The 24,412-nt window shown below is 42.7% G+C and overlaps 1 protein-coding gene across 1 annotated transcript in view; it reads right to left on the reverse strand.

Moving 5' to 3' along the window:
* The window catches only part of KIF18A (kinesin family member 18A), a 131,089-nt gene that overhangs the window by 101,165 nt on the left and 5,512 nt on the right, over positions 1–24,412 (reverse strand). The window contains exons 3-6 of the mRNA XM_030560216.1: positions 24,055–24,212; positions 22,657–22,761; positions 13,121–13,231; positions 1,002–1,199 (exon numbers count right to left, since the gene is read on the reverse strand). Of these exons, the coding sequence (XP_030416076.1) occupies positions 1,002–1,199; positions 13,121–13,231; positions 22,657–22,761; positions 24,055–24,212 (572 nt within the window). The remainder of the gene's footprint in view (positions 1–1,001; positions 1,200–13,120; positions 13,232–22,656; positions 22,762–24,054; positions 24,213–24,412) is intronic.

The raw sequence follows: 24,412 nt of genomic DNA on the forward strand, positions 1-24,412 counted from the left end.
CTAGAAAGGGCAATAAAACACTGAAAGCCATAAAACATTCACATTCTGCATGTGTTAATGATTTGTTAATTATGTGTACCTTACAAACTCCGTGATTCTCAATAAGACCCTTTAGCTGCAGTATTATAAACTTTACTTCATTATTGTGATGTCTCAATTTCTCTTTTGTGTTATTTAAAAACAACCTAAAGCAAACTTCAGAGAAGAAATAGCCACTTAATGAATCGAGACACAATCCTGCCTCTTCTTTATCTACAGCAGGTAATTTAGTATAGGGGAAGCAGGCAAGGGTTTAGGAGACATGAATATTATACACGCGAGGGCAAAAACCTTTCCTTTTACAAAACATATGAATTCTAAGATGTAAGGTTTGTTGACAGGAACAAAAACTTATTTACTCTTGTGAATTGCTCTCTCTCTGAGGCATTTTAGGTATGTAAGAAGGGGATCCTAGAGTGACACTTTATTCAGGTATGTAGCACAATGCTTAAAGCCTGGACATATTTCTCATTGGATAAATGTACTAAAGCTAAATGTAGCACACTGCTTTCCCCAACATTTTTTATATAAAAAAACTACATATAGTTAAGCTACTAATTACTACAAAAATTCTAACTAAGCTAATTTGGCAATCAAGGACAAGAAGATGCTGGTACTGAGACTGTAAGCACCAGTGATACAAGAAGCATTCAGAACTCTTATAAAAAAGACTCCCTCCTATAAGTACACGTGAAATGTGACAACGACACTCAATGTGAGCTCACCATACAACAGTTAAGCTGCTTTAGATTGTTCAGTGATTGCAAAGTATAGCAGACAATTCCTACAGTGAGAGTCCACAGAGAAAATTTTTTTAATATATTTTCTGAAGTAGTGCACATATTAGAAAATATAATACAAGGTTGTATTCTTTTTAATATGATATTCCTTCTTCTTAAACAGTATAAGGAAAAGTTGACCTGTGTGCATGTTTATTATATTTGAAACAAAGCAGCACTTACCTTTGGATCTGCCAATGCATTAATGACATTTCCAAGAGCTAGCAGTGAACGGTTAATGTTGGTCCCTTCTCTAAAACGAGCTCCTTTGGAATTTGTGGCACTGGCACGTTCAGATCCTGCCAGGTCAATGAGGGACATTTTGGCAATACGTACATTTTGACTGATACTTGCTGTTTTATCTTGCTGCCTTAAATAAATCTATAAAGAAAATAAATTACAAGGATTTAACAAAAAAAAAAAACACAACCAACCTCTACACAAGCAATGGCTCTTATTTAAAGGATAATACAATTCTACATCATAAGGATAGTTACATAAAAATGTTTGTGCAGGTGTTTACAATCTCCTTCCTGGAGTTGTCACTCTGTACATATTGAAGTATTAAGCAGACATTACTATTTAGGGGAGAGGGACAGAGTGAAATAATTTCAAAGATTATCTGCTCCCATCCAACAAGTCCTAATATTGTATGCTCCCCACCTTTACATAGTAATAAGAAAAAAAATCAAGTTTACCTGCTAGACACAATGCACTTTCAAATCAGTCTTGCAGACTTCAGATTAAAATGGCTTTTCTGTCTTCGAAATGAATATAATGTAAATTGTCATTTTAAATATAATGTGTCTCTTCCAAAAAGACAGAATACTTTTTAGATTCACAGTGTAGAGTCCCAAGTGCCATAGGAAAAGAGTGGATATTCGGATCTTCAGTAAAGAGAAGTTACTGGTAAGTAACTGTAGATCAGCAGCATTGTCTGTTCATTCACACTGTGGAAAAAACGACTGCTGACCTTTTCATAACTGTCGTTCTTCGAGATGTGTTGCTCATGTCCATTCCATTCTAGGTGTGTGGATGCGCCCACGCCCATACTCAGATTTTGTCTTAGTGGTATCCATAGGGTTGGCTGTAGCATCCTCTGGAGTGCCACGCTCATGCGTTGATATAATAGGTGCTGCCAACCCTACGCCTTCTTGCTGGTAACTCTGACAGAGGAGTAAGAGGGCGGGTAATGGAATTGACATGAACACCACATCTCAAAGAACAGTTATGAAAAGATAGGTAACTGTGTTTTCTTCTTCGAGTGCTTGCTCATGTCAATTCTATTCTAGGTGACTCACAAGCAGTATCCTCAGAGGTGGGCTCAGAGTTCATAGTCTAGAGGCATGCAGTACTGCTCTACCGAAGCCAACATCATCCTGGGCCTGCTGGGTAAGTGTGTAATGGTACATGAATGTGTGGATGGACAAGCAGGTGGCCACCCTACAGACGCCCTGGGTAGGCACTTGGGCTAGGAAACCTGCTGAGGAGGCTTGTGCCCTGGTTGAATGGGCAGTTACGATTGCAGGAGGTGGCAACCTTGCCTGATTGCAACAGCAAATGCAGGCAGTCATCCAAGAAGAAATTCTTTGAGCGGACACTAGTCGACCTTTCATCCTGTAGGCCACCACAACGAACAACTGCGTCAACTTGCAGAATGGTGTGGTCCTTTGAATGTAGAAGGCTAGAGATCCACAAACTGCAGGGTGTAGCTCGAAGATACTATGCCGAGCAATCAACGGTCCAAGGTCAGCTGCGACCAGGCCAATCAGAAGGGGTGCAAGGGGTTCAGGAAAGAGCAGGGTATGGATCCCGGGAAGTGGCTGAGGCGCCGTCCTCGGGTGCATGCTAAAAACGCTTGCTTCTGGCCTCCTTGGCCTCTGGAAGAACCAGGCTGGGCGGAGGAATAGTAAAACAAAGGGTGACTCTGTTTAAATCCTTTGTCTCTGTCCTTCTTTCTGTAGTAGCTGGACCAGAGGACACCCTAGGACCTTGAAGGAGGAGCGTGAAGGCCCAAGAACCGAGGGTGGCATCGGAGTCTTTAAGGCCATGGAGCCGTGAGGTCAGCTACAAAAAGAGCCCTGCTTCCTCAAACGGAAGGTCCTGAAGAATAGTCTGCATCTCCTGGGACAGCCCAGAGGATTGTAACCAGGAGCTGCATCTCATGACCACCGTGGAGATGACTACCTTAGCCGCCAAGTCTGCAGTGTACCAGGCCATCTGGAGGGCACTTCTGGTCACTGCTTTGTCAATGTCCAGCAAGGTGGCAAACTCCTGTGCTTGGTCATGTGGGAGGCCTTCCTTGAACTTACTAATGGAGTCCCACAGCTTGAAGCTATACCTGCCTAGCAGGACTAGATGAATAGACAGGCTGGCTTTCCAAATAACTAAACTTCCCTGCCAAACAAGTTCAGCCCCTTTGTGTCTTTATTTTTAGCTGTGACACTTGCCTGAGCCTTTCGTTGGCAGCGGACACAATCAGGGATCCCGCTGGAGGCTCGGTGTACAGATACTCTGATCCCTTTGCGGAGACACAGTACTTCTTTTCTGCCTTCTTGGAGGTAGGTGGAATGAAAAAGGGGGTCTGCCACATAGATTTAGCAATTTTAAGGACCCCTGGGTGGACAGGCAATGAGACTTGGGCTGGGGTGGAGAAGGGCATAACATTAAAGATGTCATTGGACTCAGTTAGCTCTTTGACCTCTAAGTTTAGGTTGGCAGCCATCCTTTTGAGCTGAGCCTGGTGCTCATTGAAGTTGTTGGGGAGGTGGGGAGAAAGGATGTAGGATGAGGGACCCACTACTGCTTCGTCCGGAGATGATGAAGATGACTACACAGCAGAGGGAGGGGCAGCTTCCCCGTGCTCGTACGGAGACAGCTCCTTGGGCATCAAGGCCCACTGTGTTGCTCCCATGCTGGATTCAGCACCATGATTCAACACTGGTGCCGGCTATGCTAACGGCAGCTTGTCTGATGTGGCCTGATAGGAATGGTGGGAGTATGGGACCGGTGTAACAGGTACACCCCACGGGTTCCAGTACTGCCACTGAGTGGGCCATGGCCCCTGCCTCCATGCTGCAGGAGCCACGCTGGTCTCGTGGGCCTGTGGTGATTTGCCTTTTATAGACCAGGGGCTAAATTCCCTTTCAGGCTCAGACCACTGTCCTTCCGGTGACTAGAGTGGAGACGCAGGTGCCCGAGTCTGCCAACTGGCCCTTGTAGGCAACAAGGAGAGGGCGAGGACTGGTGCCTGCCCGAAGATAGGTACCAGGGAGCTGGAGACTGGTGGAGAGACTGGAACGATCCCGCACCAGGGGGGGAATTGACGCTTAGGTGATGGTGGCCTGTGCTGTGGAGAACTCTGGCAGGAGGTCCGACAGTGGTATGGGGATCAGTACTGTGACTCAAGTGTCCCGTGCCTTGCAGACAAAGACCATGGTATCAGGGACCTGTGTCTTCTAATCAGGGATGCGGTGCCGGGGTCTGGGACACACTGCTGTTTTAGGGTGTAGTCCCATAACCGGCTTCCCTTAGATGCTGGGGCCTTGGCCGGGTCCGTCACCTGGCTCAGCATCTACATTGGCAGTCAACCTAGTTGGTTTTTGGCTGTCGGGCCTGCTTTGGATACGTGACTCTACTAGAGGACGGGACCCCCCGCCACTCCCACAAGTCGGGTTCCTGGCTGGACTACGGGGTCAGCCCGCAATGCAAGACAAGGAGCTCCAACCTTCACAGGTGGTAAGAAGGAACTGAGAGGGCAAAGGGTTGGCAGCGTTTAGTATACCAATACTGAGCGCAGCACTCAAGAGGGTGCTACAGCCAACCCTATGGATACTGCTAAAGCAAAAATCTCTGACAATTGTGCATGTGGCCGTCAGGGCCGGCTCCAGGGTTTCTGCCGCTGCAAGCAGCAAAAACCAAACCAAACCAAACAAAAAAATCCCGATCATGATCTGCAGCTCTACTGCCACCACTTCAGTCTTCAGCGGCTGGTCCTTTGCTCCGAGAGGGACTGAGGGACCCGCTGCTGAATTACCGCCGAAGACCCGGATGTGCCGCCCCTCACCATTGGCCACCCCAAGCAGTTGCTTGCTGGCCTGGTGCTTGGAGCTGGCTCTGGTGGCCACGCACCCACCTAGAATGCAATCAACATGAGCAAGCACTCAAAGAAGAAAAAAGGTACCAGTGACATAAGCTTCCAGAATCTTCCATAGAGCAGTGTCTGTTGGGGCCACTTGCTCTCCTTGGCCCTCTGCTCATGGGGAATTCTAAGGGTATAAAAGGTGAAGGAGAACCAATTCCTTCAGTTTCTTTTGCTAACTCAGGTACTCTTAAGCTAGGTGTCTGATTAAAATGGGGAGCATGAATACACAATTACTGGTCAGTAACTTCTTTCGCTTTTGACAACACCTCTAAATATTTCCACTTGTGGGAACTTAGTGAGCAGGACAACACTTTGGGAAGGTTAGTAGCCTAAAAGACTATTAAAAGCAGCAAAGAGTAACAGACATTTTCGAGTATGAGCTTTCGTGGGTGAATATCCACTTCGTCGGCTGCATGCATCCGATGAAGTGGGTATTCACCCACGAAAGCTCATGCTCCAAAACGTCTGTTAGTCTATAAGGTGCCACAGGACTCTTTGCTGCTTTTACGGATCCAGACTAACATGGCTACTCCTCTGATAAAAGACTATTTACTCTGATAACACCATATTTTCAGTATCTAACTTGGCCTAACGGTCATGTAATTCACTGATTCTCTAGGAATGGGCTCTTTACAGAGAAGTTTCACAGAACAGTCTAACAAATATTTGAACAGAGGAGCTGTGTTGTGAACTAGGTTCAAAGAACTAGGCTCTCATTTGGGACTAAGAGGCAAAGGGACAGAAAGAGAAACAGATAGTAAACGCAAAGTAAAGTAAACCCAAGCAAACGTTCAAGATCTAGCTCATTTACAAGGACTAATTGGATGACAGAAGTTGCAATGAATGTGGAAGAAACTTTGACTGGATAATAATCAGGTGATGTGATATCTTTGCAGAGATGGCATGGTATTTACCAGATGTGGTTTCTCCCAGGTAAAAATCATGTTTTTACTGTCCCAGGAAAAAACAAACAAACAGTCAGTCATAGTTTAAGGCATTTTCTATTTTAAAAACTTACTAATGCACAGCACATAATATTTAGTTTTATTTACATATTCAAACTATGGCAGTAGATTCAGAGATTAATTTAAGATTGTACAAATAAAAAATAAAACTGCAGTGGGTGTAATACTAATATATGTAATGATAACACTGAACATTGGAATGTTTAGTAAATATTTTAGTTAGTTTTTCTCAAGGAAGTAATATATGTCACATTGAAAATATTTGATTATATGAGAATGACAATAATGCAGAATTGTAAGCCTGAACTACTAAGCAATCAGAAGCATGGAGAGTTACAGACTGCCAATCCAGATCCACTTGGCCCTGCAGAATTCTGTAGCAGAAGACGAACTTTGATGTTGTCAGATTGTAAAGGTGTGGCCACTCGTGAGTGCTTCCTGCTGGCCAGATGCGTGCTGTGCTCTTTGTTTTTCAGTATCCTCTGACAGTAGTTTCTCTTTCAGATGGGTTTTCAGTGACACAGCCTTCCAGCTGAGTAACATGCAGTCTGTACATGAAACAGACTTAAAACAAACCCCTTCTTGGGTAACAGTCTAATGAAAGGTTGGCCCCTCCCCAAAGTTATCAGTCCCATCTCAGGGTCTGTTTAAAGCACCTGCACCCTTCTTGGGCTCCAAACAAAACATTTTGCCTCCTCGGCCCTTGGCCACTCTGTCTGTGGCCAGTGGGGGGACCCGGGCCTGCCCACTACTCTGGGTCCCAAGCCAGGAACCCTACGACTAGCAGCCACCTGCTGTTTAAGTCGCTATTGTTATTGCATTATTCTCTGGGCTGCTTCCCACTGTGTCCCACCAGCTTCTCGGGTCCTCAGCCTGTTCCATGTTTAAGTAGTCTCTCTCCCAGGCTTCCTTGCCTAGAGAGTCTGTAACAATTTCTGTCCCGTTTTTTCAAGGGTCCTCTCTCACATGTCGCTTCACTTGGTGAGCTAATAAGTCTCTGGCCTGTCTCATCAGGGTTCTCGCTCACCCAGGCCTCTGTGCCTAGACAGCTTCACATTCCTACCCCTGCTTATACAAGGTTTCTCCCCAGTCTCCCAGACTTCCACTATTTCTGGTCCCAGCTAGTGACTGCTCTGTCCAGCTGCTGCAGCTTCCTCAGCCAGCCAGGAACAGTACTCTTCCTCCTCTGGCTCCAGCCAGCAACTGAGCTGTTCAGACCCTGCAGCTCCTTTTATATGAGCCTTGTAGGCTCTGATTGGCTTCCTCCCCTGCAGCTTCTCTAGGCTGCTTAGAGGATCCCACTCTACTGCCTTTTTTCTAGGGCAGGGTGTGGTAGGACAGCATGGCCTTCTGGAGGGCCTCAAAGGGGCTAGTACACCCCATCATATGGATACACAATGAGCCTATACCTCAGTTCCGAATAGATGTATCCGAAGTTTAAAAAAGATTCATTCTATGCTTGCCAAACACTGATGCAATTGCAACACCAGTTCTAGAATGTCAGAATATTCACATTCTTCATATTTTCCCCACGTTATAAGGAAAACTTTTTTTTTGCGGGCAGATGAAAAACATTGATTTTGGATACAGAGATTCTTACTAGCATTTTAAAGTAGAACTATGTCAAAAAAAATAAGGATTTTTGCTGAGCAGTCACTGCCTTAAAATTTCTTCTTGTTCAGCTGACAGTCTCTTTCCTTCATATTTTGGATGAAGGAGGTTGGTCAACATAGAGTAATTACAAAAGAGATTTTATGAGGTACTTCTGTCTCGTGTGGTGCAAGCACTTCATTTATTAGTAGCTCCAATTATACCATGTACACAATAGGAATTGCTGATTTATCCCTATGGAGTGCATCAAGTGCCACAGCAACTGGTTTCACCTGACTGATCAAGTTCTTTGCTTCCAGGTAAATTGATTATGAATTATACTAACCACTCTATCTTCAAGTTCTGCTTAATGCATTGTCACTCACATTTCTGAGATTATGCAGCTGATTTTTAACATATGTTTCTGGGAAGTTATTTGACTGTTCCATCGTGTGTACCCGTTCCGGAGGTTTTACAGAAGTTTGGAATTCTTTGAACCAGGCTCTAGGCACATGGTGATTACAAAAGTATTTTTGTAAATCTACAACACTGTTCAAAGGACTTGGTATAAGAACTTGTCCAAGTAGATTTAGCTAATGTGATGCACAGCCATTCATAACCTAAGTGTTGTCATCTTGTTTCAAAACACTTCTCATATTTTGCATCTTTCAAATTGTCTGTTGGGTAGTTCTTGAAAAAACACAATCGTACAGTTCATTTGATAATGCCTTGGCTTCTCTTGCCAGCATAGCACAGTACTTTCTAGTCTCCTTATTGCTTCCAGAATCAACAGCTGACAGACATCATGGTTTTTCCTTATGTGCACACAGTAAGATGTCACTGAGTCATTGTACACATTACTCCAGCCATTTATTAATATTATGCTTTCCCACATAATTTGTTGCTTTCTTCCACCTTCAAACCATCAGTGACTGCATCTAACAATTCACCTGCTATCCTTCTTTCAACTGGGTGTTTTGCAGCCCAGCCTTTGGCAGCTGATTGATTGAAAGCTGGATTCTCAACAACAAAAAAAGAGAATATTAGAAGGCATAAAAATATTCAGCAATTTTCTAGTCTATTTTTTGTTTCAGTTCTGGAGTTATTACAAGCATATCCATGTGTGGTTGAAAAAACCATGATACTTCCTCTGTATTGTCTTTGGCCAACTTTCTTTTGATGTACTTAGCAGTGGCAATGCAGTATTATCAATACCTTCATCCTGACTCAGATTCTAATATTTGCATCTGGTTATCCAAAGTCAGTGGTTCTGGTGTCTGTTCCTTTAAATGCATTTTGCAAAGTGACTCTTCATATGGTCTGCCTTTCCACCCCCTTTTCTTTGCAATTTCTGCATCCAAGATTCTTTACTATCTTCATGAATTTTCTCAAAATAGCTATGAATTCGGTCAATGGGTCTTCCACTTTTGCTCATGTTGAAATAGTTTGACTCTAGTCACTGTACTCCCCGAGTTCAGTTGCAGCAGCTGCATTCCCGCTAGCCAGCTCAAGCAATGGATAACTGGACTGGAGAACTACTATGGCAGTTTCTCTCAAGCAGAAACTTCTAAATCTGGAAATTTCCCTTGTTTGTATATAAAGAACACAACATTTTCATTGCTAAAATAAAGAAGAGGAATTCCAAGATCCAGAAATTTCTGTTTGAGGTAGCCAAAGCAATAGCATACAGGTTAAGGCTTTTTTGTTTTATTTAATTTCCTTTTAGTTAATTTTAAACTGACCATATTACTGCAAAACTATTATCAAATTGCTTAAGATTTTTCAGAAAGATGTAGGTGAAATAATATTTTTTTAATTGAACCAACTTCTGTAAGTGAAAGACACAAGACTTAGAGCCTGACCCCCACATGATTCCATCTAATGCTATTAAAGGACAAAAAGGAAATTATTTTCCATGCCACCTTCCTTCTACCTTCTGCACCATATGGGTATATCTATGAGTATAACCTGTGTGCATATTGAGGCACTGCTTGAAGAGAGTAGAGGGAAGGTGACATAGCTGAGAGTAAATGGACTGTAAAAAGGAAGTAAAGGGCTTGTACATTTCAGCAACTGTGGAGTTAGCAGAGTAAATATGTGTGTGTGTTAATGGGGTGTGTTGGGGCACTGATGAAAGAGGGTAAAGTTAAAGTTGCTCATGCATTTGCTGGTTTTCAGATGAGTTTTGCTCAACTCTGTTCTGCAAAGGGATGACATACCATCAAAGCAACCTTAACTCTGCATTAAAGTATTTTTTGCCCCAGAATTTCCTAGTTTTTTTTAAAAGAGGAAAAGATACGTTGTTGTAGGAATTAGTAATCATTTAGGCAGTTGTACAGATCATTCTCGCTCCACCCCCAAGGAGCACACTGGGCCAAGTCCCCCCGCCCCCAAAAGAAAAAGAAAAAAAATCCACACACAGCAGCTGAGCCCCACCAGACCATTGGCATAACTCTCCAGCCAAGCTCCTGACCTACTCAGTGTATCTCCCCGTTCCAACTGGGTCCCTCCCCACTATTGTACCCAAGCCTCCCCACCACAAGCAGGGAACTCATCCCCTTAAATCTTCATATACAAAAATGCTTCTATTGCAGAAAATTGCCATATCTGCCTCAATGGCAATCCCCTATGACACCTTATTGAATTAAGTTTAACTGTCTTTGGGGTCCATTGTATAAAATAATGGTTTATGTAGTATTGTGGGCCGGGATTGTACGTAACCTCTCAAAGGGGGAGATGTGACAGATATGAAACCTGGGGTTTCAAAGGAATATATTGAGCATACCAGACAAGATTAGAATTTGGAACAAAAAAGTGTGACATTTCCTGGGCAATATTTTGGGGAGTGAATACAAATTCCCCATCTCAGAAAATGCAAAAACCCAGCCGATTGTTACACCCTGAAGAGGGGGCCTTTTTCTGCTGACCACCGGTTATCTGGACACCAAGATCAAAGGCCTAAGCTGTGTAAAGGAAAGACTGAACTATTCATGGTTGTTCTGGTTCTGAATGAGACAGTATTGAACTTGTAAGCAAGGAGAAAAACCCTATTGTGGGTATTGAAGGACTGATACCTACCAGATCCTAAAGTTGGGGTGACGTCTTGTACCCTTTTAAACGTGTGTGTAAGATTCTTTTCTTGTTTAGTATGTTTTTACTGTAATGCTTTCACATTAAGAATAAATGTGGCTGCTTATAAAGTGGTGTGTGACCATTATGCTGTTCATAGCCTGCAGAAAGAAAGCAAAGTGCATATGCTGGCCTGTTTGGGCAGTCTGGCTTGCTTGGAATATCACAGTGCAGACAGGGAATTGTGCAGTTTGGAAAAATGTCAGTCAAGAGGGAGAGACACCCAAGAAAGCTGATGGCCAAGAAGCCAGGAGCCTGGAGTCCGTGCCCTAGAACGACCATAGAAGGGAAATACAAGCTGCCCTGAACTGTGACAGCTGTTACTACCCCACCTCCTATAATCTGACTCACATGCAGTGCCTGGATTGAAGGACAATGTTACAGTACAGTGGAATAACGTTCCTAGTGGCATTTCATAATGGTTGGAGGGTGAGATTTGTGGCAAAGCTGGTGAGAAAAATTACAAACAGGATCTCTCTTCCAAAATACTGATAGGATTTATGTTTGAGAGAAACCCAGTGTTTGAGAAACAGAGGTGTCCAAGTCTGTAATTTTTTCTGTGCCATACAGTACACATTTTCCAGTCAGCCATGAACCATTCAATTTCCTGATTAATTTTCTTCCAACACTTTATTAATAGCTTTCATGCTGTGTTGGGGTGCACCAGAAGAGCTAGGGGTGCAATGTCTCCCACAATTGATCCTCAACCTCTCTTACCTCCCGTATGATCAAACCCACTCCCTATAAACCCCTTTCCACACTGCAGGCCTAAAGCCCTCTCATTTTCCCACATACCCCCCTCCTCCTATGAAGCATTCCCATGTCTAATCCCCCTTTCCCCAAACTACTTTGATGACATTCCCCCCAAAATGAAATTGCCATTTAGGACTCACAAATTGCAGCAGCCTCAAGGCAATCAGTTCAAAGTCTTTTTGTTTTAGGTGGGGGCTTGTGTTTAATTTATCCTTAGTTATGTTAGTGACAGGGTGAGTTCACAGCCATCAAGAGGTCTGTGATTCATCCAGTCATTAGTGTCTTAGTTTTCTTAAAAAGCATTCTCAGTTTGGGTCCTCCAAAGATTTAGGGGGTGCTATGGAATAGCTATGTAAAACTCAGACTAAGACCATGTTGACTTGGATCACATCAGCAATTTGATCTCTAGCTCTGGGCAAAAGGCCATCTAGAAACATTTTTTAAAACTGTTATTTTTTCCCCAGGGCTTATGTCACTGGAACCCCAGCTCAAACAATTCCAAATCTGGGTCACTAATCCCACCCTGCAAACTCCTGAGGCACACCCAATTTCAAAGAAATCTGACTAAACATATTGACTTTTAGAGAACTTAGAAAAGCTCATCTTTAAACAGAAGTCATGATGCAACTTTAACAGTGTAGAAGCAACACTAAGTTATAGTGTCAATGTATCTCAAATTTACTGAGACACTTAACTGATTTAACCTTTCATGCTTAAAAATGTAGACTGGTTTAAAAAAAAAAAAAAAAAAAAAAAAAAAAAAAAGACAGTCAATGCATTTTATGCACATGTTTCAGTACTACTTTTGACCCCAGGGTGCTCAAGGGCAACAACAGAACCCAAAGTGTTTTTGGAAAGGACAGGAAATACTCATCACAATGATATGCCTTGTTATTTCTTTCTATCTCAAAAGACAAAAAAAAAATTCACTAGGATCAGGAAATGTTAAAGAAATATTTAACACCAAGGATCTTGCTAAGCAAGTGGGGCAAACATACACATGCAAAAAGCCATGAAAGGATTAAATGTTTTGTCACATGCAGTAACTTACCCGTACCTCCTTTGTTGCATTCAGACACGATTTATCGATATTTTATAAATATTTTTATAGATCTTTGGAGTTTTTTGGTGTGTGTTTTTTCTCATATCAGTTTTTTAAAGCATCATGGCAGCTTCAAGCTATGTTTCAAATGTATCTAAAGCCTATTCCTGAGGGAACTTTATTTAAAGGATGTATTTTTTTGGGGGGTGGGGGGAGAGGAATGAACAATGCAGCTTTGTTTGCATAATATATTTCACATAAACTTTATCCCCAAATGCTGTGAACTAGATAACAGTTACAAAGTTAAAATAAGCAAATAAATTGAGAGAGAAGAACAGCAAAAATGGGCAGTATTTCTCTCCCCATACCCAAGCTAATAAAACAAGATTGCCATAGTCAGTTATTAAGCTTCAGAATGGCTAACTACTTTAAAAAAAAATCTAAAACTCACTAAGTCTCAGATATCAGCCATTAAACATGTTATATCAGCGGTTTTCAAACTGTGTCATGACCCCGAAGTGCTGGCGTTAGATTTGCTGGGGCTTGGGGCTTTGAGCCCCACCACCCAGGGGGAGCAGACTTTGGTTCCCCCCATCCTGGGATCACGTAGTAATTTTTGTCGTCAGAAGCAGGTCGCTGAGCAATGAAGTCTGAGAATCTAGGTGCTGTATCATCTTACCTGAAAGACCGCATGGGACCGAGAAGACGAGGCATTCATATCAGTGGGGTGCTGTGTTCTATTCTTGTTTCCATAATCCAACATCTGAAGGATCTCCTCTGCACATTTAGGCTACAAAGTGTTGAGATTACACAAGAAATTAGTAATCTTTACGAGATTTAATTAGGGAACAGGCTTTACATACAGTTGATAAGTAATTAATTGTCTTAAAATTCATTGTAAGAAGAGTTACTTGAATTGCAGAGGGAGGGAGGAGAGGGGAAGAGAGAATGAGAGAACTCAGTAAGTCAGAGGGGAATTTTCTTTTTGAAACCAAGTCACTTAAAAGAAAGTGTTTTTTTTTAAATTAAGAGAAAACCTTTGAATTTCTGCAACATAATGATATCTATTTTAATAAAAAAAAATACATAGTAAGTTTACATCTGTAGACCAGTGGCGCACAAACTTTTCCACTCGTGTACCTCACCATTAAGGGAATTTGTCCACCCCCTCCATTACTGCACAGCCAAAGCTTCCTCAGCAGTAGAACTTGTGCTGAAGGCAGAGTTGGGGGTGGAACAGGACAGAAAAGGAGCTTGGATGGGAGCGTGGTGCTCCTTCCACACCCCCTGTGGAGGCTAGCCCAGGCTCCACCTTACCTTCCCCAAAACATTCCTCTGTACCTCTTCCTAAAGGGGGCAGGCCCCACAGTTTGTGCACTAGTGTTATAGACAACTTTTTATAAGATTATTACAAAAACACAGAACTATATTATAGAAAGTTACAGCTGCAAAGCTAACCTCTCAAAAGTTAGGAAGTGCAAGAATTAAGGCTTCCCATGTAACCTTAACTCCACCCCTTTCTGCGTATGTATTGTAATAAGGTCTTTAATTACAGGATCACATACTACTTTTTTTCAGAGGATCTCACCTCATTCATAGTGGAGTTGACAGTGCTCAAGAAATGAATCAAGGTTGTGTTTAAATAAATCAGGTTAACGAGGCTGTTGTCTGTAGGATCCCTGATTCATTTGCTGCGGAAACTGGAAAGTGTTTAGTGAACAAGGGAGAGGGCTGCAGGAAGAGAAAGGACCACCCTTTGGTTTGAATTCACCCTGAAAACTGTATTCAATTCCTGCATCTGCCACAAAGGTCCTATGTGATGCTGGGCAAGTCACTTAAACAAAACTTTTCACAAATAGCCATTCAATGTTCCTCATTTTCTGGGTGTTCTCTAAATCTCCCCCCAGTATCTCAAGTCAGAAGTGCTGAGCAATCACAGCAGCAACTGAAGTCAGTGAGAGCTGTGCTCTGAACAGAAAGTGCTATAAGCTTTTGGAATGGGAGGGAGGGGAAATCAGACCATAGGAATCTCAAATTGTCCATCCAAAGTTAGCATATACTTTTGATGTTGAAACATCTATGCCATTGAAATGATATATTCTTTTTTTATGTATCTTCACAATTCTCCTGTGAGGTAAGGTCTATGAAACACTCAGATACTATAGTGAGTTGAGTGTCATAGAAAAGCCCATGAGGAAATTAATTCTGCATTCAAAGCATGATCTGAACAGTGTGCAATGAACAAGGCCTGAGGCCATACACTGAAGGACGAGAACAAAACAAAACATTGATTAGCTGCTCACTCAGTCAACATCCATCCATTTAAATGAACGAGGCAGAGGTCCTGCGGAAAAGTACATGATCACATAAAGACAATCATAATGCATATGAACAACAACAACGTACTAACGTTGCAAGGGAAATCTTATTAGCATTCTTTAAATTTAATTTTTTGGTATGCAATTTCTTAAACAACAGAAATTCCATTAAGTGCAACCATATTGACTCTCCCATGGGTAATCAGTAGGTTAGAATGTTTAGATCCACAGCTCAGACCTCTGCTAGTTGCATCAACAGAGTACTGATAGAAATATAGAAGAACCTCTGAGTTACAAAACACCAGAGTTACGAACTGACCAGTCAACCACACGCCTCATTCGGAACCGGAAGTATGTAATCATATAACAGCACAGATGAAAAAAAGCAAATACAGAACTGTGTTAAATGTAAACTATTAAAAAAAATAAAAGGAAAGTTTAAAAAAAGATTTGACAAGGTAAGTAGACTGTTTCTGTGCTTGTTTCATTTAAATTAAGATGGTTACAAGCAGCATTCCTCTTCCGCATAATACAGATTTGAAACTTTAGTAAGGGATTGTCTACACTGGCACTGTCATAAACAGATAGTTAAGGGTTAATGCCTCTTACCTGTAAAGGGTTAAGAAGTTCACCTAGCCTAGCTGACACCTGACGAGAGGAACCAATGGGGGAACAAGATGTTTCGAAAGGAAGGAGGGTTTTTTCCTTTGTTAGTTTTCAGTTTCAGCCGCAGTGAAAAAGATCAAGGAACCAGCCTCTTATCAGAGTAGTAAGTTTTAGAAAGGAATAAAGAAGTTTATGTTTATTTCTTTGTAACCTGTCTTGTGCAATTAGAGGTAGAATCAAATTGGTGTATTAATTTTCATTGGTGTACTAAATTTTTGCCCAGGAGAACATCCTCTGTGTTTTGAATCTGTTGTCTGGGAGAGTAGCTGGTATGCTAATCTCTTCCAGAGGGTTTTCTTTTACCTGTCTTTTCTTCAATTAAAAGCCTTTTTCTTAATACCCGATTGATTTTTCCTTGTTTTTAGATCCAAGTGGGTTGGATTTGGATCCACCAGGAGTTGGTGGGAGAAAGGAAGGGGGATGGTTAATTTCTCCTTGTTTTAAGATCCAAGGGGTTTGGATCTGTGTTCACCAGGAAACTGGTGAAGTTTCTCAAGGCTACCCAAGGAAGGGAGTGCTTGTGAATGGTGGCAGCCAGACCAGATCTAAGCTGGTAATTGAACTTAGAGTGTCTCATGCAGATCCCCCACATCTGTACTCGAAAGTTCAGAGTGGGGAAGGAACCTTGACAGGCACTTTACAGCACTGCAACATGAAAAAAACAAACAAACCCTAAGCCCTGCAAGTTTCACTTCCCAGAGCTGGTAGCTAGTCCCCTCATGGGGGTGTTTTTTTAATAGCGCTGGGAGAGCGATTACACAGCCACATTGAAGCACTTTAATGTTCTTGTGAACACATGCCTTAGTCATATTCAGATGTAAACTTTTGTAAAAAACTATAACGTTTTGTTCAGAGTTACAAACATTTCAAAGTTACAACCTCCATTCCCAAGGTGTTTGTAACTCTGAGGTTCGACGGTGGTAGGTTGTCATCCTCTGTGTAGGTTACCCATGAGAGGGAGATGAGGAACACATTTTGCCAATGGCTTTCACAGCTATTTGCGAACAGCAGAGAAATGAGACTCAGAAACTCTAGATTCTATTCCAGCTTCTGAGGGGAGGATTCTTGAGTAGTCACGTACCCTTCTCCCCCCAGCCCTACACATCATCCCTGACCCTTTCAGTTCCTGACCCCACCAGTTTATTTCATCCCAGCAGCCCCTAATCCTGTCCAGCCCTAAACCCAGCTCCTTACCCCAGAGCTGTATGGAGGCTATGTTCTCCTAATCCTCCACATTGGTTGGGTCCAGCAGGAGGAACACAGAGCAGATTAGAAGCAGTTGCTTTGCTCTTAATTCCTGTGCCTGACACCACAGCAGTCCCAAGGAGGAGCAATTGCAGGGAAAAATCCTGCTCAGTCCCTGAACCCCCTAGGCTGAGGCATATTTCAGTACAGATGCAACCTTAAGAGAATGTAGCTGTCAAACTAACACCTTCCGAGCCTGTGAAAACAGATTTTCAGAGGGTCATAATCTGTTCAAGTCTGGCCAAGTTTTCACGAGGATGGTAGAAGACACATCCCAGGCACCAGGAACACCCCCAGGCCAAAATTTCAAGTCTCTGCTCCAAAGCACAGATGTGCTAGAGCAGAGGTTGGCAACCTTTCAGAAGTAGTGTGCCGAGTCTTCATTTATTCATTCTGATTTAAGGTTTTGCATGCCAGTAGTACATTTTAAAGTTTTTAGAAGTTTATAGTCTTTCTTTCTATAAGTCTATGATATATAAATAAACTATTGTTGTATGTAAAGTAAATAAGGTATTTAAAAATGTTTAAGAAGCTTCATTTAAAATTAAATTAAAATGCAGAGCCCCCTGGACCGGTGGCCAGGACCCAGGCAGTGTGAGTGCCACTGAAAACCAGCTTGTGTGCTGCCTTCAGCACGCATGCCATAGGGTTGCTTACCCCTGTGCTAGAGCTTCTCAGTGAAACAGCTAGAGTTTAACATACTGTCCCTTAAACTCAATCTGAAGAACAGCTAAACCATTTTTGATGAAGTTTTCAAAAATAATTCAGCATCTGGCAGATACCCAGCATGGAAAATTTCAGCCTAGATGGTTAAAGTGTGGCAAAGTTATAAGCAACTGAAAAAGCATCTAATAAGTGTCAGGGAACACTGAGTGTAAGCATCGCTAGCTGTGCCACTTGTAATAATTGTAACCTGTTGGTTAAACCAGGATAGATGGTGTCAGAACTCTTCCGTTTTATTCCTGGCTCTGCAAGCATTTCATCAGCCTTGTTTACATTATAAAAAAAATTGATGCATTAGCTCTCAAGTGGTCTCCCCAATACAATGGTAACACCTTGCATTCATACACAAAAATGTTTCCAGCGATGCAAAGGCAATGCTATCATTGTGGGAATAGTCTTAACTCAAGCAAACAAACAAACTTCACTGCTGCATTGCCTGTATGAACAGAAATTACTTGTATAAAACCTTCCAACTGTGCACAGTCCTCTCATTCCACCCCAAGAAGTGACAGTGAACTTTAGGTGGCCTTTCTGCACTCTCACACACAGGGTTCAGGTTAGTTGAAATATTCTAGAAGCCCTTTCAAAATTATCCAGAAAACACTGCTTCAGGCAGCTCTGCTGGGAACTCTGATTGTTGCAGTATCACTGTCTGCCAATGAAGAAGAATGCACAGCAAAGCTACAGTGAACATGAAACCAAAACACCATGGCTAGTGGGAACAGATAGCACCACTAATAGTTACACTGATAAGTGAACTAGTGAAATAGCACCACCAGTTCAATTATCTAGCACAGAAAGCGAGTCATTGTATAACTAGAGGGCTTGACTACACTAGCGAGTTACAGCGCATTAAAGGAGCCCCAGGCGCACTACCTCACTACTCGTCCACAGTGGCAAGGTACGTAGAGCGCTCTGACTCCAAGGCTAGAGCACTCCTTGTACTCCACCGTGGCGAGTAAAATAATGTTTGCTGCGCCCCCGCTGGAGTGCCCCAGCGTTAGTGTGAACAAGGTGTTGCATTACTGTGCTCTGATCAGCATCTGGAAACGTCCCATAATCCCCTTAAGTCAAGTGGCTATTCTTGTCATTGTTTTGGATATGCCCCTTGAAAGCTCAGTTTGACAGCTGGCATGCTTATCTGCTCTGAGACAAAGCAACCATTACTGTGGAATGCTGGGAGTGAGAGAGACAGGAGCAGGGGGGCGGGAGAGGGGGAGGTCTGCTGCTGTCTGGACTTACAAGACAGCATGCTGACATGCCCTCAGCCCCCCTCAAAACACACTCTCTCACCCCCCCACACACATACACACTGCTCACTCCCTGACACACTCCACCCCCCCTTTGAAAAGCACATAGCAGCCATTTGCATGCTGGGATAGCTACCACAATGCACTGCTCTCTGTGACTGTTGAAAGAGCTGCTAATGTGGCCACGCAAGTGTGCGCGCAGCTGTCAGTGTGGACAGACTACAGCGCTTTCCCTACTGTGCTTTATGAAGGCTGGTTTAACTCAACGCGCTCTACATCTGCAAGTGTAGCCATCCCCTAAGCAATTTGCTTAGTCTCCAAGTCCGTAAAAAGGAAAAAGCTTCACCACAACATCAGAGGAGTTATGTGTCTTAGGCCTGGTCTACACTACAAAGTTCTCAAGGTAGCTTACATTGACCTAGTTGTGCATGTGTCTACACTTACATTTGTCTCCCACTGATGTAAGTACTCTGTCCCTGTAACGGGGCAACATCATCTCCTTGAGCTGTGTTGAGCCATGGTTGATGTACTGACTTTGATGCAGCGTAAGTGCAGACACTGTTACTTATATCAACATTAATAGACCACCAATAGTTGTCCCACAATGCTGAACACTGACCTCTTTGGTCATAATCTCAGCTACCCATGGTTCATAGACACCAGAAGGCCTCCGTGCCCTTTAAAGGCACGTCAAAAATTTGCAGGGCTTTTCCTTATTCTCCAACTTGGCAAGCATACCTAGAAGCTCTCAACTGTTACGTGCAACTACTTGGCTGACCATGACAGCTACACACTCTGTCTTAAGTAGACAGGAGATAGTGGATCTCTTGGGCCAGTGGAGAGAAGAGGCCGTGCAAGCACAGCTATGGACCAGATGTAGAAACATGGACATCTATGAGAAAAGTGTGTGCAAGTCAGATGCAGAAGTATGATAGAGACCAGAAGCACTGCTGCATGAAAGCAAAAGAACTGCACTAGGCATATCAGAATCCCAACAGTTGATCTAGTTCCGAGCGCAGACATGCTGCTTTTACAAAGAGCTGAATGTCACACTTGGCAGAGATCTCACCACTACACTGCACAACACTGTGGATACCTCCACAGACCCCAAGCCACAGGCTCCTGGCGTGAACAGTGAGGAGGAGGATGGAGGTGGGCCAGGATCCAGCTACGTAGTGAGCCAGGACCTGTTTGAGACTCCATCGCAGTCCAGACCAGTCCGTCCTAGCAGTCCAGCATGGGTGAGACTGATGCAGGGGATAAGTGTGTAATTGTATTTCCCATTCAAATGATGTACTGATGTCACACCCAACTGAACAGGACACAGCTATCAACTTTTCATTAAAGTTTACTCAGATGAGATAGCAGTACAATAGAGAGTTATCTGCTTTTCATTTCCCTGTACAGATAGGCGATGGGGAGGACCAAATGGATTAGTTTGTTTATGTCCCTTGAATCCTCCTGAGATCTCAATGAAAAATGTCATGGAGTTACTGTGCAGATCTTCTTCTGGCCATGGGGGTGGGGGAGTGAGGTGTTCCCTGGGAGGTCCCCTCCCCTCACAGAACACATGTGTCAGATAATAAAGGAGGAAAAAGAAGAAAGACTCAGGATGACATGTTCAGTAAGATCCTGCAAGTGAGTGCTGCATCAGACAGTGAGCAAAGAGCATGGAGGATCAACAGTGTAGACAGCCTGGAAAAGGAAAAAGATGACAAGAGAAAGGCCCAGGAGTCGTGGCAGGAAAAGGAGAGGGAGGTGTACCAGGACACAATGGGACTTCTTTGGTACCAAACAGATGCGACAGACTCTTGTTGACCTAGAGGTTTAACAATCATGGGCTTGCCTTTCTTTGTAGTCTATGGAGAATTCCAATATAGCAACTCTCTACATCCCTCCTCAACATTCCATGTGGTATCGGGGGCTGCATCCCTACTCCTACCATTCCACCCTGGGGAACATCACGGACAACCATAGCCTAACATACACTGATCTGTGAAAGCCACAGTTGCGTTATGTGCAAGTGCAATGCACATGAATATTTTCTCCTTGTTAAGTTCTGTTCCATTCATATATTACGGTTTTAATGTATTTGCTTTTAAATTGAACAGTTTTCTTTGCATTGATTTTGTTCCTGAATAAAATTCCATTATTTGGAAAATAATTCATGGTTCCCAACATATGCTGCAGAGTGCCTAGCAACTCTAAGAGCACCCACTTACTTGTTACTACACAGTGAAACAACTCATAGGATCAGTGACAAAAGTGTATAATGATAGATGTATAGCAAATGTCACCAAATTAATAGGTCTGCTAAGCATCATTCACTGATGCACATCAAGCACCACACAATTCATAACAGGACCCAATACACCTCAAAACATTACAGTGGCTCACTGTTAAAGTGCTCTTTCAAAGCCTGTTTGTGCCATATAGCTCCATATGGAGGTCTTCTAATACCTTGCATCTGGCTGTTCAAACTCAGCACACAGCCACTCCACCTCTGACACAGTAGCAACGTTTCCCCCTTTGCTTCACAGATATTATGCAGAACACAGCAGGCAGTTATAACCATTTTTTCTACTGAGGTCCAGTCTTGTGAGTAAATGCCAATGTTCCTTTAATTTACTAAAAGCTTATTCGTCATTATGCACCTGCTGAGCCAGTAGCTGAATCTTTTGTTGGTGTCAAGGTGGCCAGCGTACAGCCTCATGAGCCAGGGAAGTAAGTGGGAGGCAGGGTCCTCCAGGATCGCTATGCCATTTCCAATATCACCAATGGTAGTCCGCTTGTCAGGAAAGAAAGTCCCTCCTTGTAACTTTCTGAACAGTCCTGTGTTCTTAAAGATAGGATCATCATGCACCATCCATGACCAGCCAACAGTGATGAAGCATCCCCAGTAATACCTCATGCATACCTTTTGCATAACCATAGAAAAATAGCCATTTCTGTTGATGTAGTCTGTGGCAAGGTAGTCTGGTGCCAAAATGCTATTGTTCCATTGCAGTTCAGGAATCCCATTGCTGTAAATCAATCCACTGTGTTCTGCAAGTTGCTGAGAGTCACAGTCCTGCATAGCTGAAGATTAATGGCCCTGCACACTTTCAGGACAACAGCCCCCACAATGGATTTTCCAAATGACTGGTAGCAATCTAGAATGGCAAGGTTCCACAGGGTGACCACCACTCACTTTTCCACTGTTAGTGCAACTCTCATTCTGGTGTCCCTGCATTAAGGACTGAGGTGAGCTTGGCACACATATGTAGGAATGTGACCATGTGCATCCAAAAGTACTGCAACTACTGCTCATTATCACAAGCCTGCATTACAATGCGATCCCACCAGTCAGTGCTTGTTTCTCGAGTCTAGAAGCAGCACGCCACTATCTGCAGCTGCTCTGTGAACTCCACCAGCAACCTTGAACTGGTTCTTGCTATGTCCCACAGCAATCTATCCCCCAAGAAGTGGTTGTATTCCCCACTGATTCAACTCTGCAAATACTGGAGGATTGCGTGTCCTGTGCTTGCAACACTTACAATGACGGAGACTGCGCAGCTCTGCACTACGCTTCTGTCAGAGATGGCAGACAGCGAGGGGGACCATGTGGGTTCATGGCATTTCTTTTTTAAAAAAAGGTGCAAAAATGATGGATACAGATGACATTATGGGATGAAGACAATTATATGCTAGGAAGCTGACCCTTTGCACCCAATCACCCCTGTGCAACTCGTTTCTGCTCCACAACGCATTGCCAAAAATTTCCCAAAAGAGTGTGCTAGCTGATTGCATACTGCATACCCGTAGTGCACCACATGGTGCACTGACACAAGTGGCAAGTACGCATAGCGCCAATGCAAGGAACCCAGTATATGGCTTGTGCACGACTACTAAATATGGCAGCTTTATGCAGACGCTGCTCTCATCTTGACCAAGGTTTGTAGTGTTAACATGGCCTTAAAATGAGTGATCTTCAGAGGATAGTGTTATGGAAGATAAAAGTATTATTTACATACCTGATGTAATGTTAATCCTTGAACTACCACCCCTTTCTGGGTATCTTCACGGACAGCCAGTGGTCCTGAATTTACTAACAGGTCACGGATCTGTTCATTGTAGACCTGCAGAAGAAATTAAAAACACTTTAAAAATTAAATCTTATTGTGCTTGAGATTTAACAATAATTTTGCTCCACTTTCATGTATTCCTGTTTGTTCAAACTAAAAACAAGCTTAATTCTGTAGGAGAAAAATTTTAGCCAACTCTTTCCCCAGGACTAATGCTCATCTGCAGAGTATAATTTATCAGTTAAATTGGTAAGTATTACAAATTATATCGGGACATCATGGTTTGCTAAAATTCAGTGAGGTATGTACACATTTGTTCAAGTCTTATTTCTTATTCTAAGGGGTTACATTAGGCTTCAAAATCTATAACCTTTACCACAATCTTAACGTGGAATCCTCTTTGCTACTGTTTATGAAAGTAGCCCTCTCCCAATTGCACTGGAGGCAGCAGCAGTGAAAGGGACACAATCCTGCCACTGTTTGGTGAAAAGGTGGAGTCTGACGGGGAGTTTTATGTAGCAGCAACATACGCAAACCTTTTTTGCCAGTGAAGCACTTCGGTAGAATGCAGCGAAAGACATGTTTATGTTTAATACAGAAACACTGGAACACATCTGTACTGATCCTACATGTTTTCTTTGTGCTCTAGCTGGAGTTGAAAGATCACATTGTTTTCATTTGTTACAGCTGCTGCTGCTCCTGAAAGCAATGGGAGAGCAATGTGCAAGAGTAGCATTGTGATACAGAGAAGGGGTCAAGTACAACCAACAACAGAAGGAGGTGGTAGTAGAGAACTTACTCTACAAGCCACTGGCAAAGCAGCTTCAGTTGAAATGCCCTTATCTTCAAAAAGCTGTTTTCTCAATTCCATCAGAGAAAACCTTTTAATTTAAGCACTACTGCAGCAACCTCAAAACAACTTGAAAAAGTCTCATAACTGATAGGGGAAAAACTGAGCCTGAATTGCAGTCAAGTGATTCCAAACTATTCATACGCATTTCAGTTGTGCTCAGCCCTGCAGTTATCAGGGAACTTAAGGATATTTTGTTGCACATAATGTGTGTGTATATAATTATAATATTTGGAAAATACTGATCATTGGAGTATTAAATGAAATCTTTAGAAAAAAAAATGTTATTACCGGGCAACATCCTATTTTAAGATTTACCCTAAAAACCATCTCCAAAACCGTTGAGCCCAGTTCTGCTCCATTTTTATTAGGACATCTCTCTTAAGCACCCAGTTTGTGACACTCCGTAATAGTTGCTTCACACAGGTTTCACTGTATTTTATATATGAAAATATTCTTTATTGATAGCAATACACAGAATATAGCTGTTAGCTTACCTCTAGATATGAAACTGCAACAGTACACAGTTTCTCTTCTTTTATTTGATCCATGCAATTGTAAAGGTCCATCATGGTTAGATACATCACTCCGGGTTCTTTAGGTGAGCCCAGCATCGTGTAGGTCTTTCCTGCTCCTGTTGCGCCATATGCAAGCACTGAATTTTCAGAAAGATTAGTTTAAGTATGAGTACCATATCACTACACCAGTTATGAAATCTACTATAATCCCAATATTAATTTCTTACAAAACAGGTCTTCTCCTGTGTCTGTAAAAAGAGAGACAAAATAAAAAGTGAAACTCCTGCCTCTGACTGCTAGTGATGAAGCTGCAACTGTTCAAAATCAATTTTAGCAC

The sequence above is a fragment of the Gopherus evgoodei genome, chromosome 4, assembly GCF_007399415.2.
Source record: "Gopherus evgoodei ecotype Sinaloan lineage chromosome 4, rGopEvg1_v1.p, whole genome shotgun sequence".
Lineage (NCBI taxonomy): Eukaryota > Metazoa > Chordata > Testudines > Testudinidae > Gopherus > Gopherus evgoodei.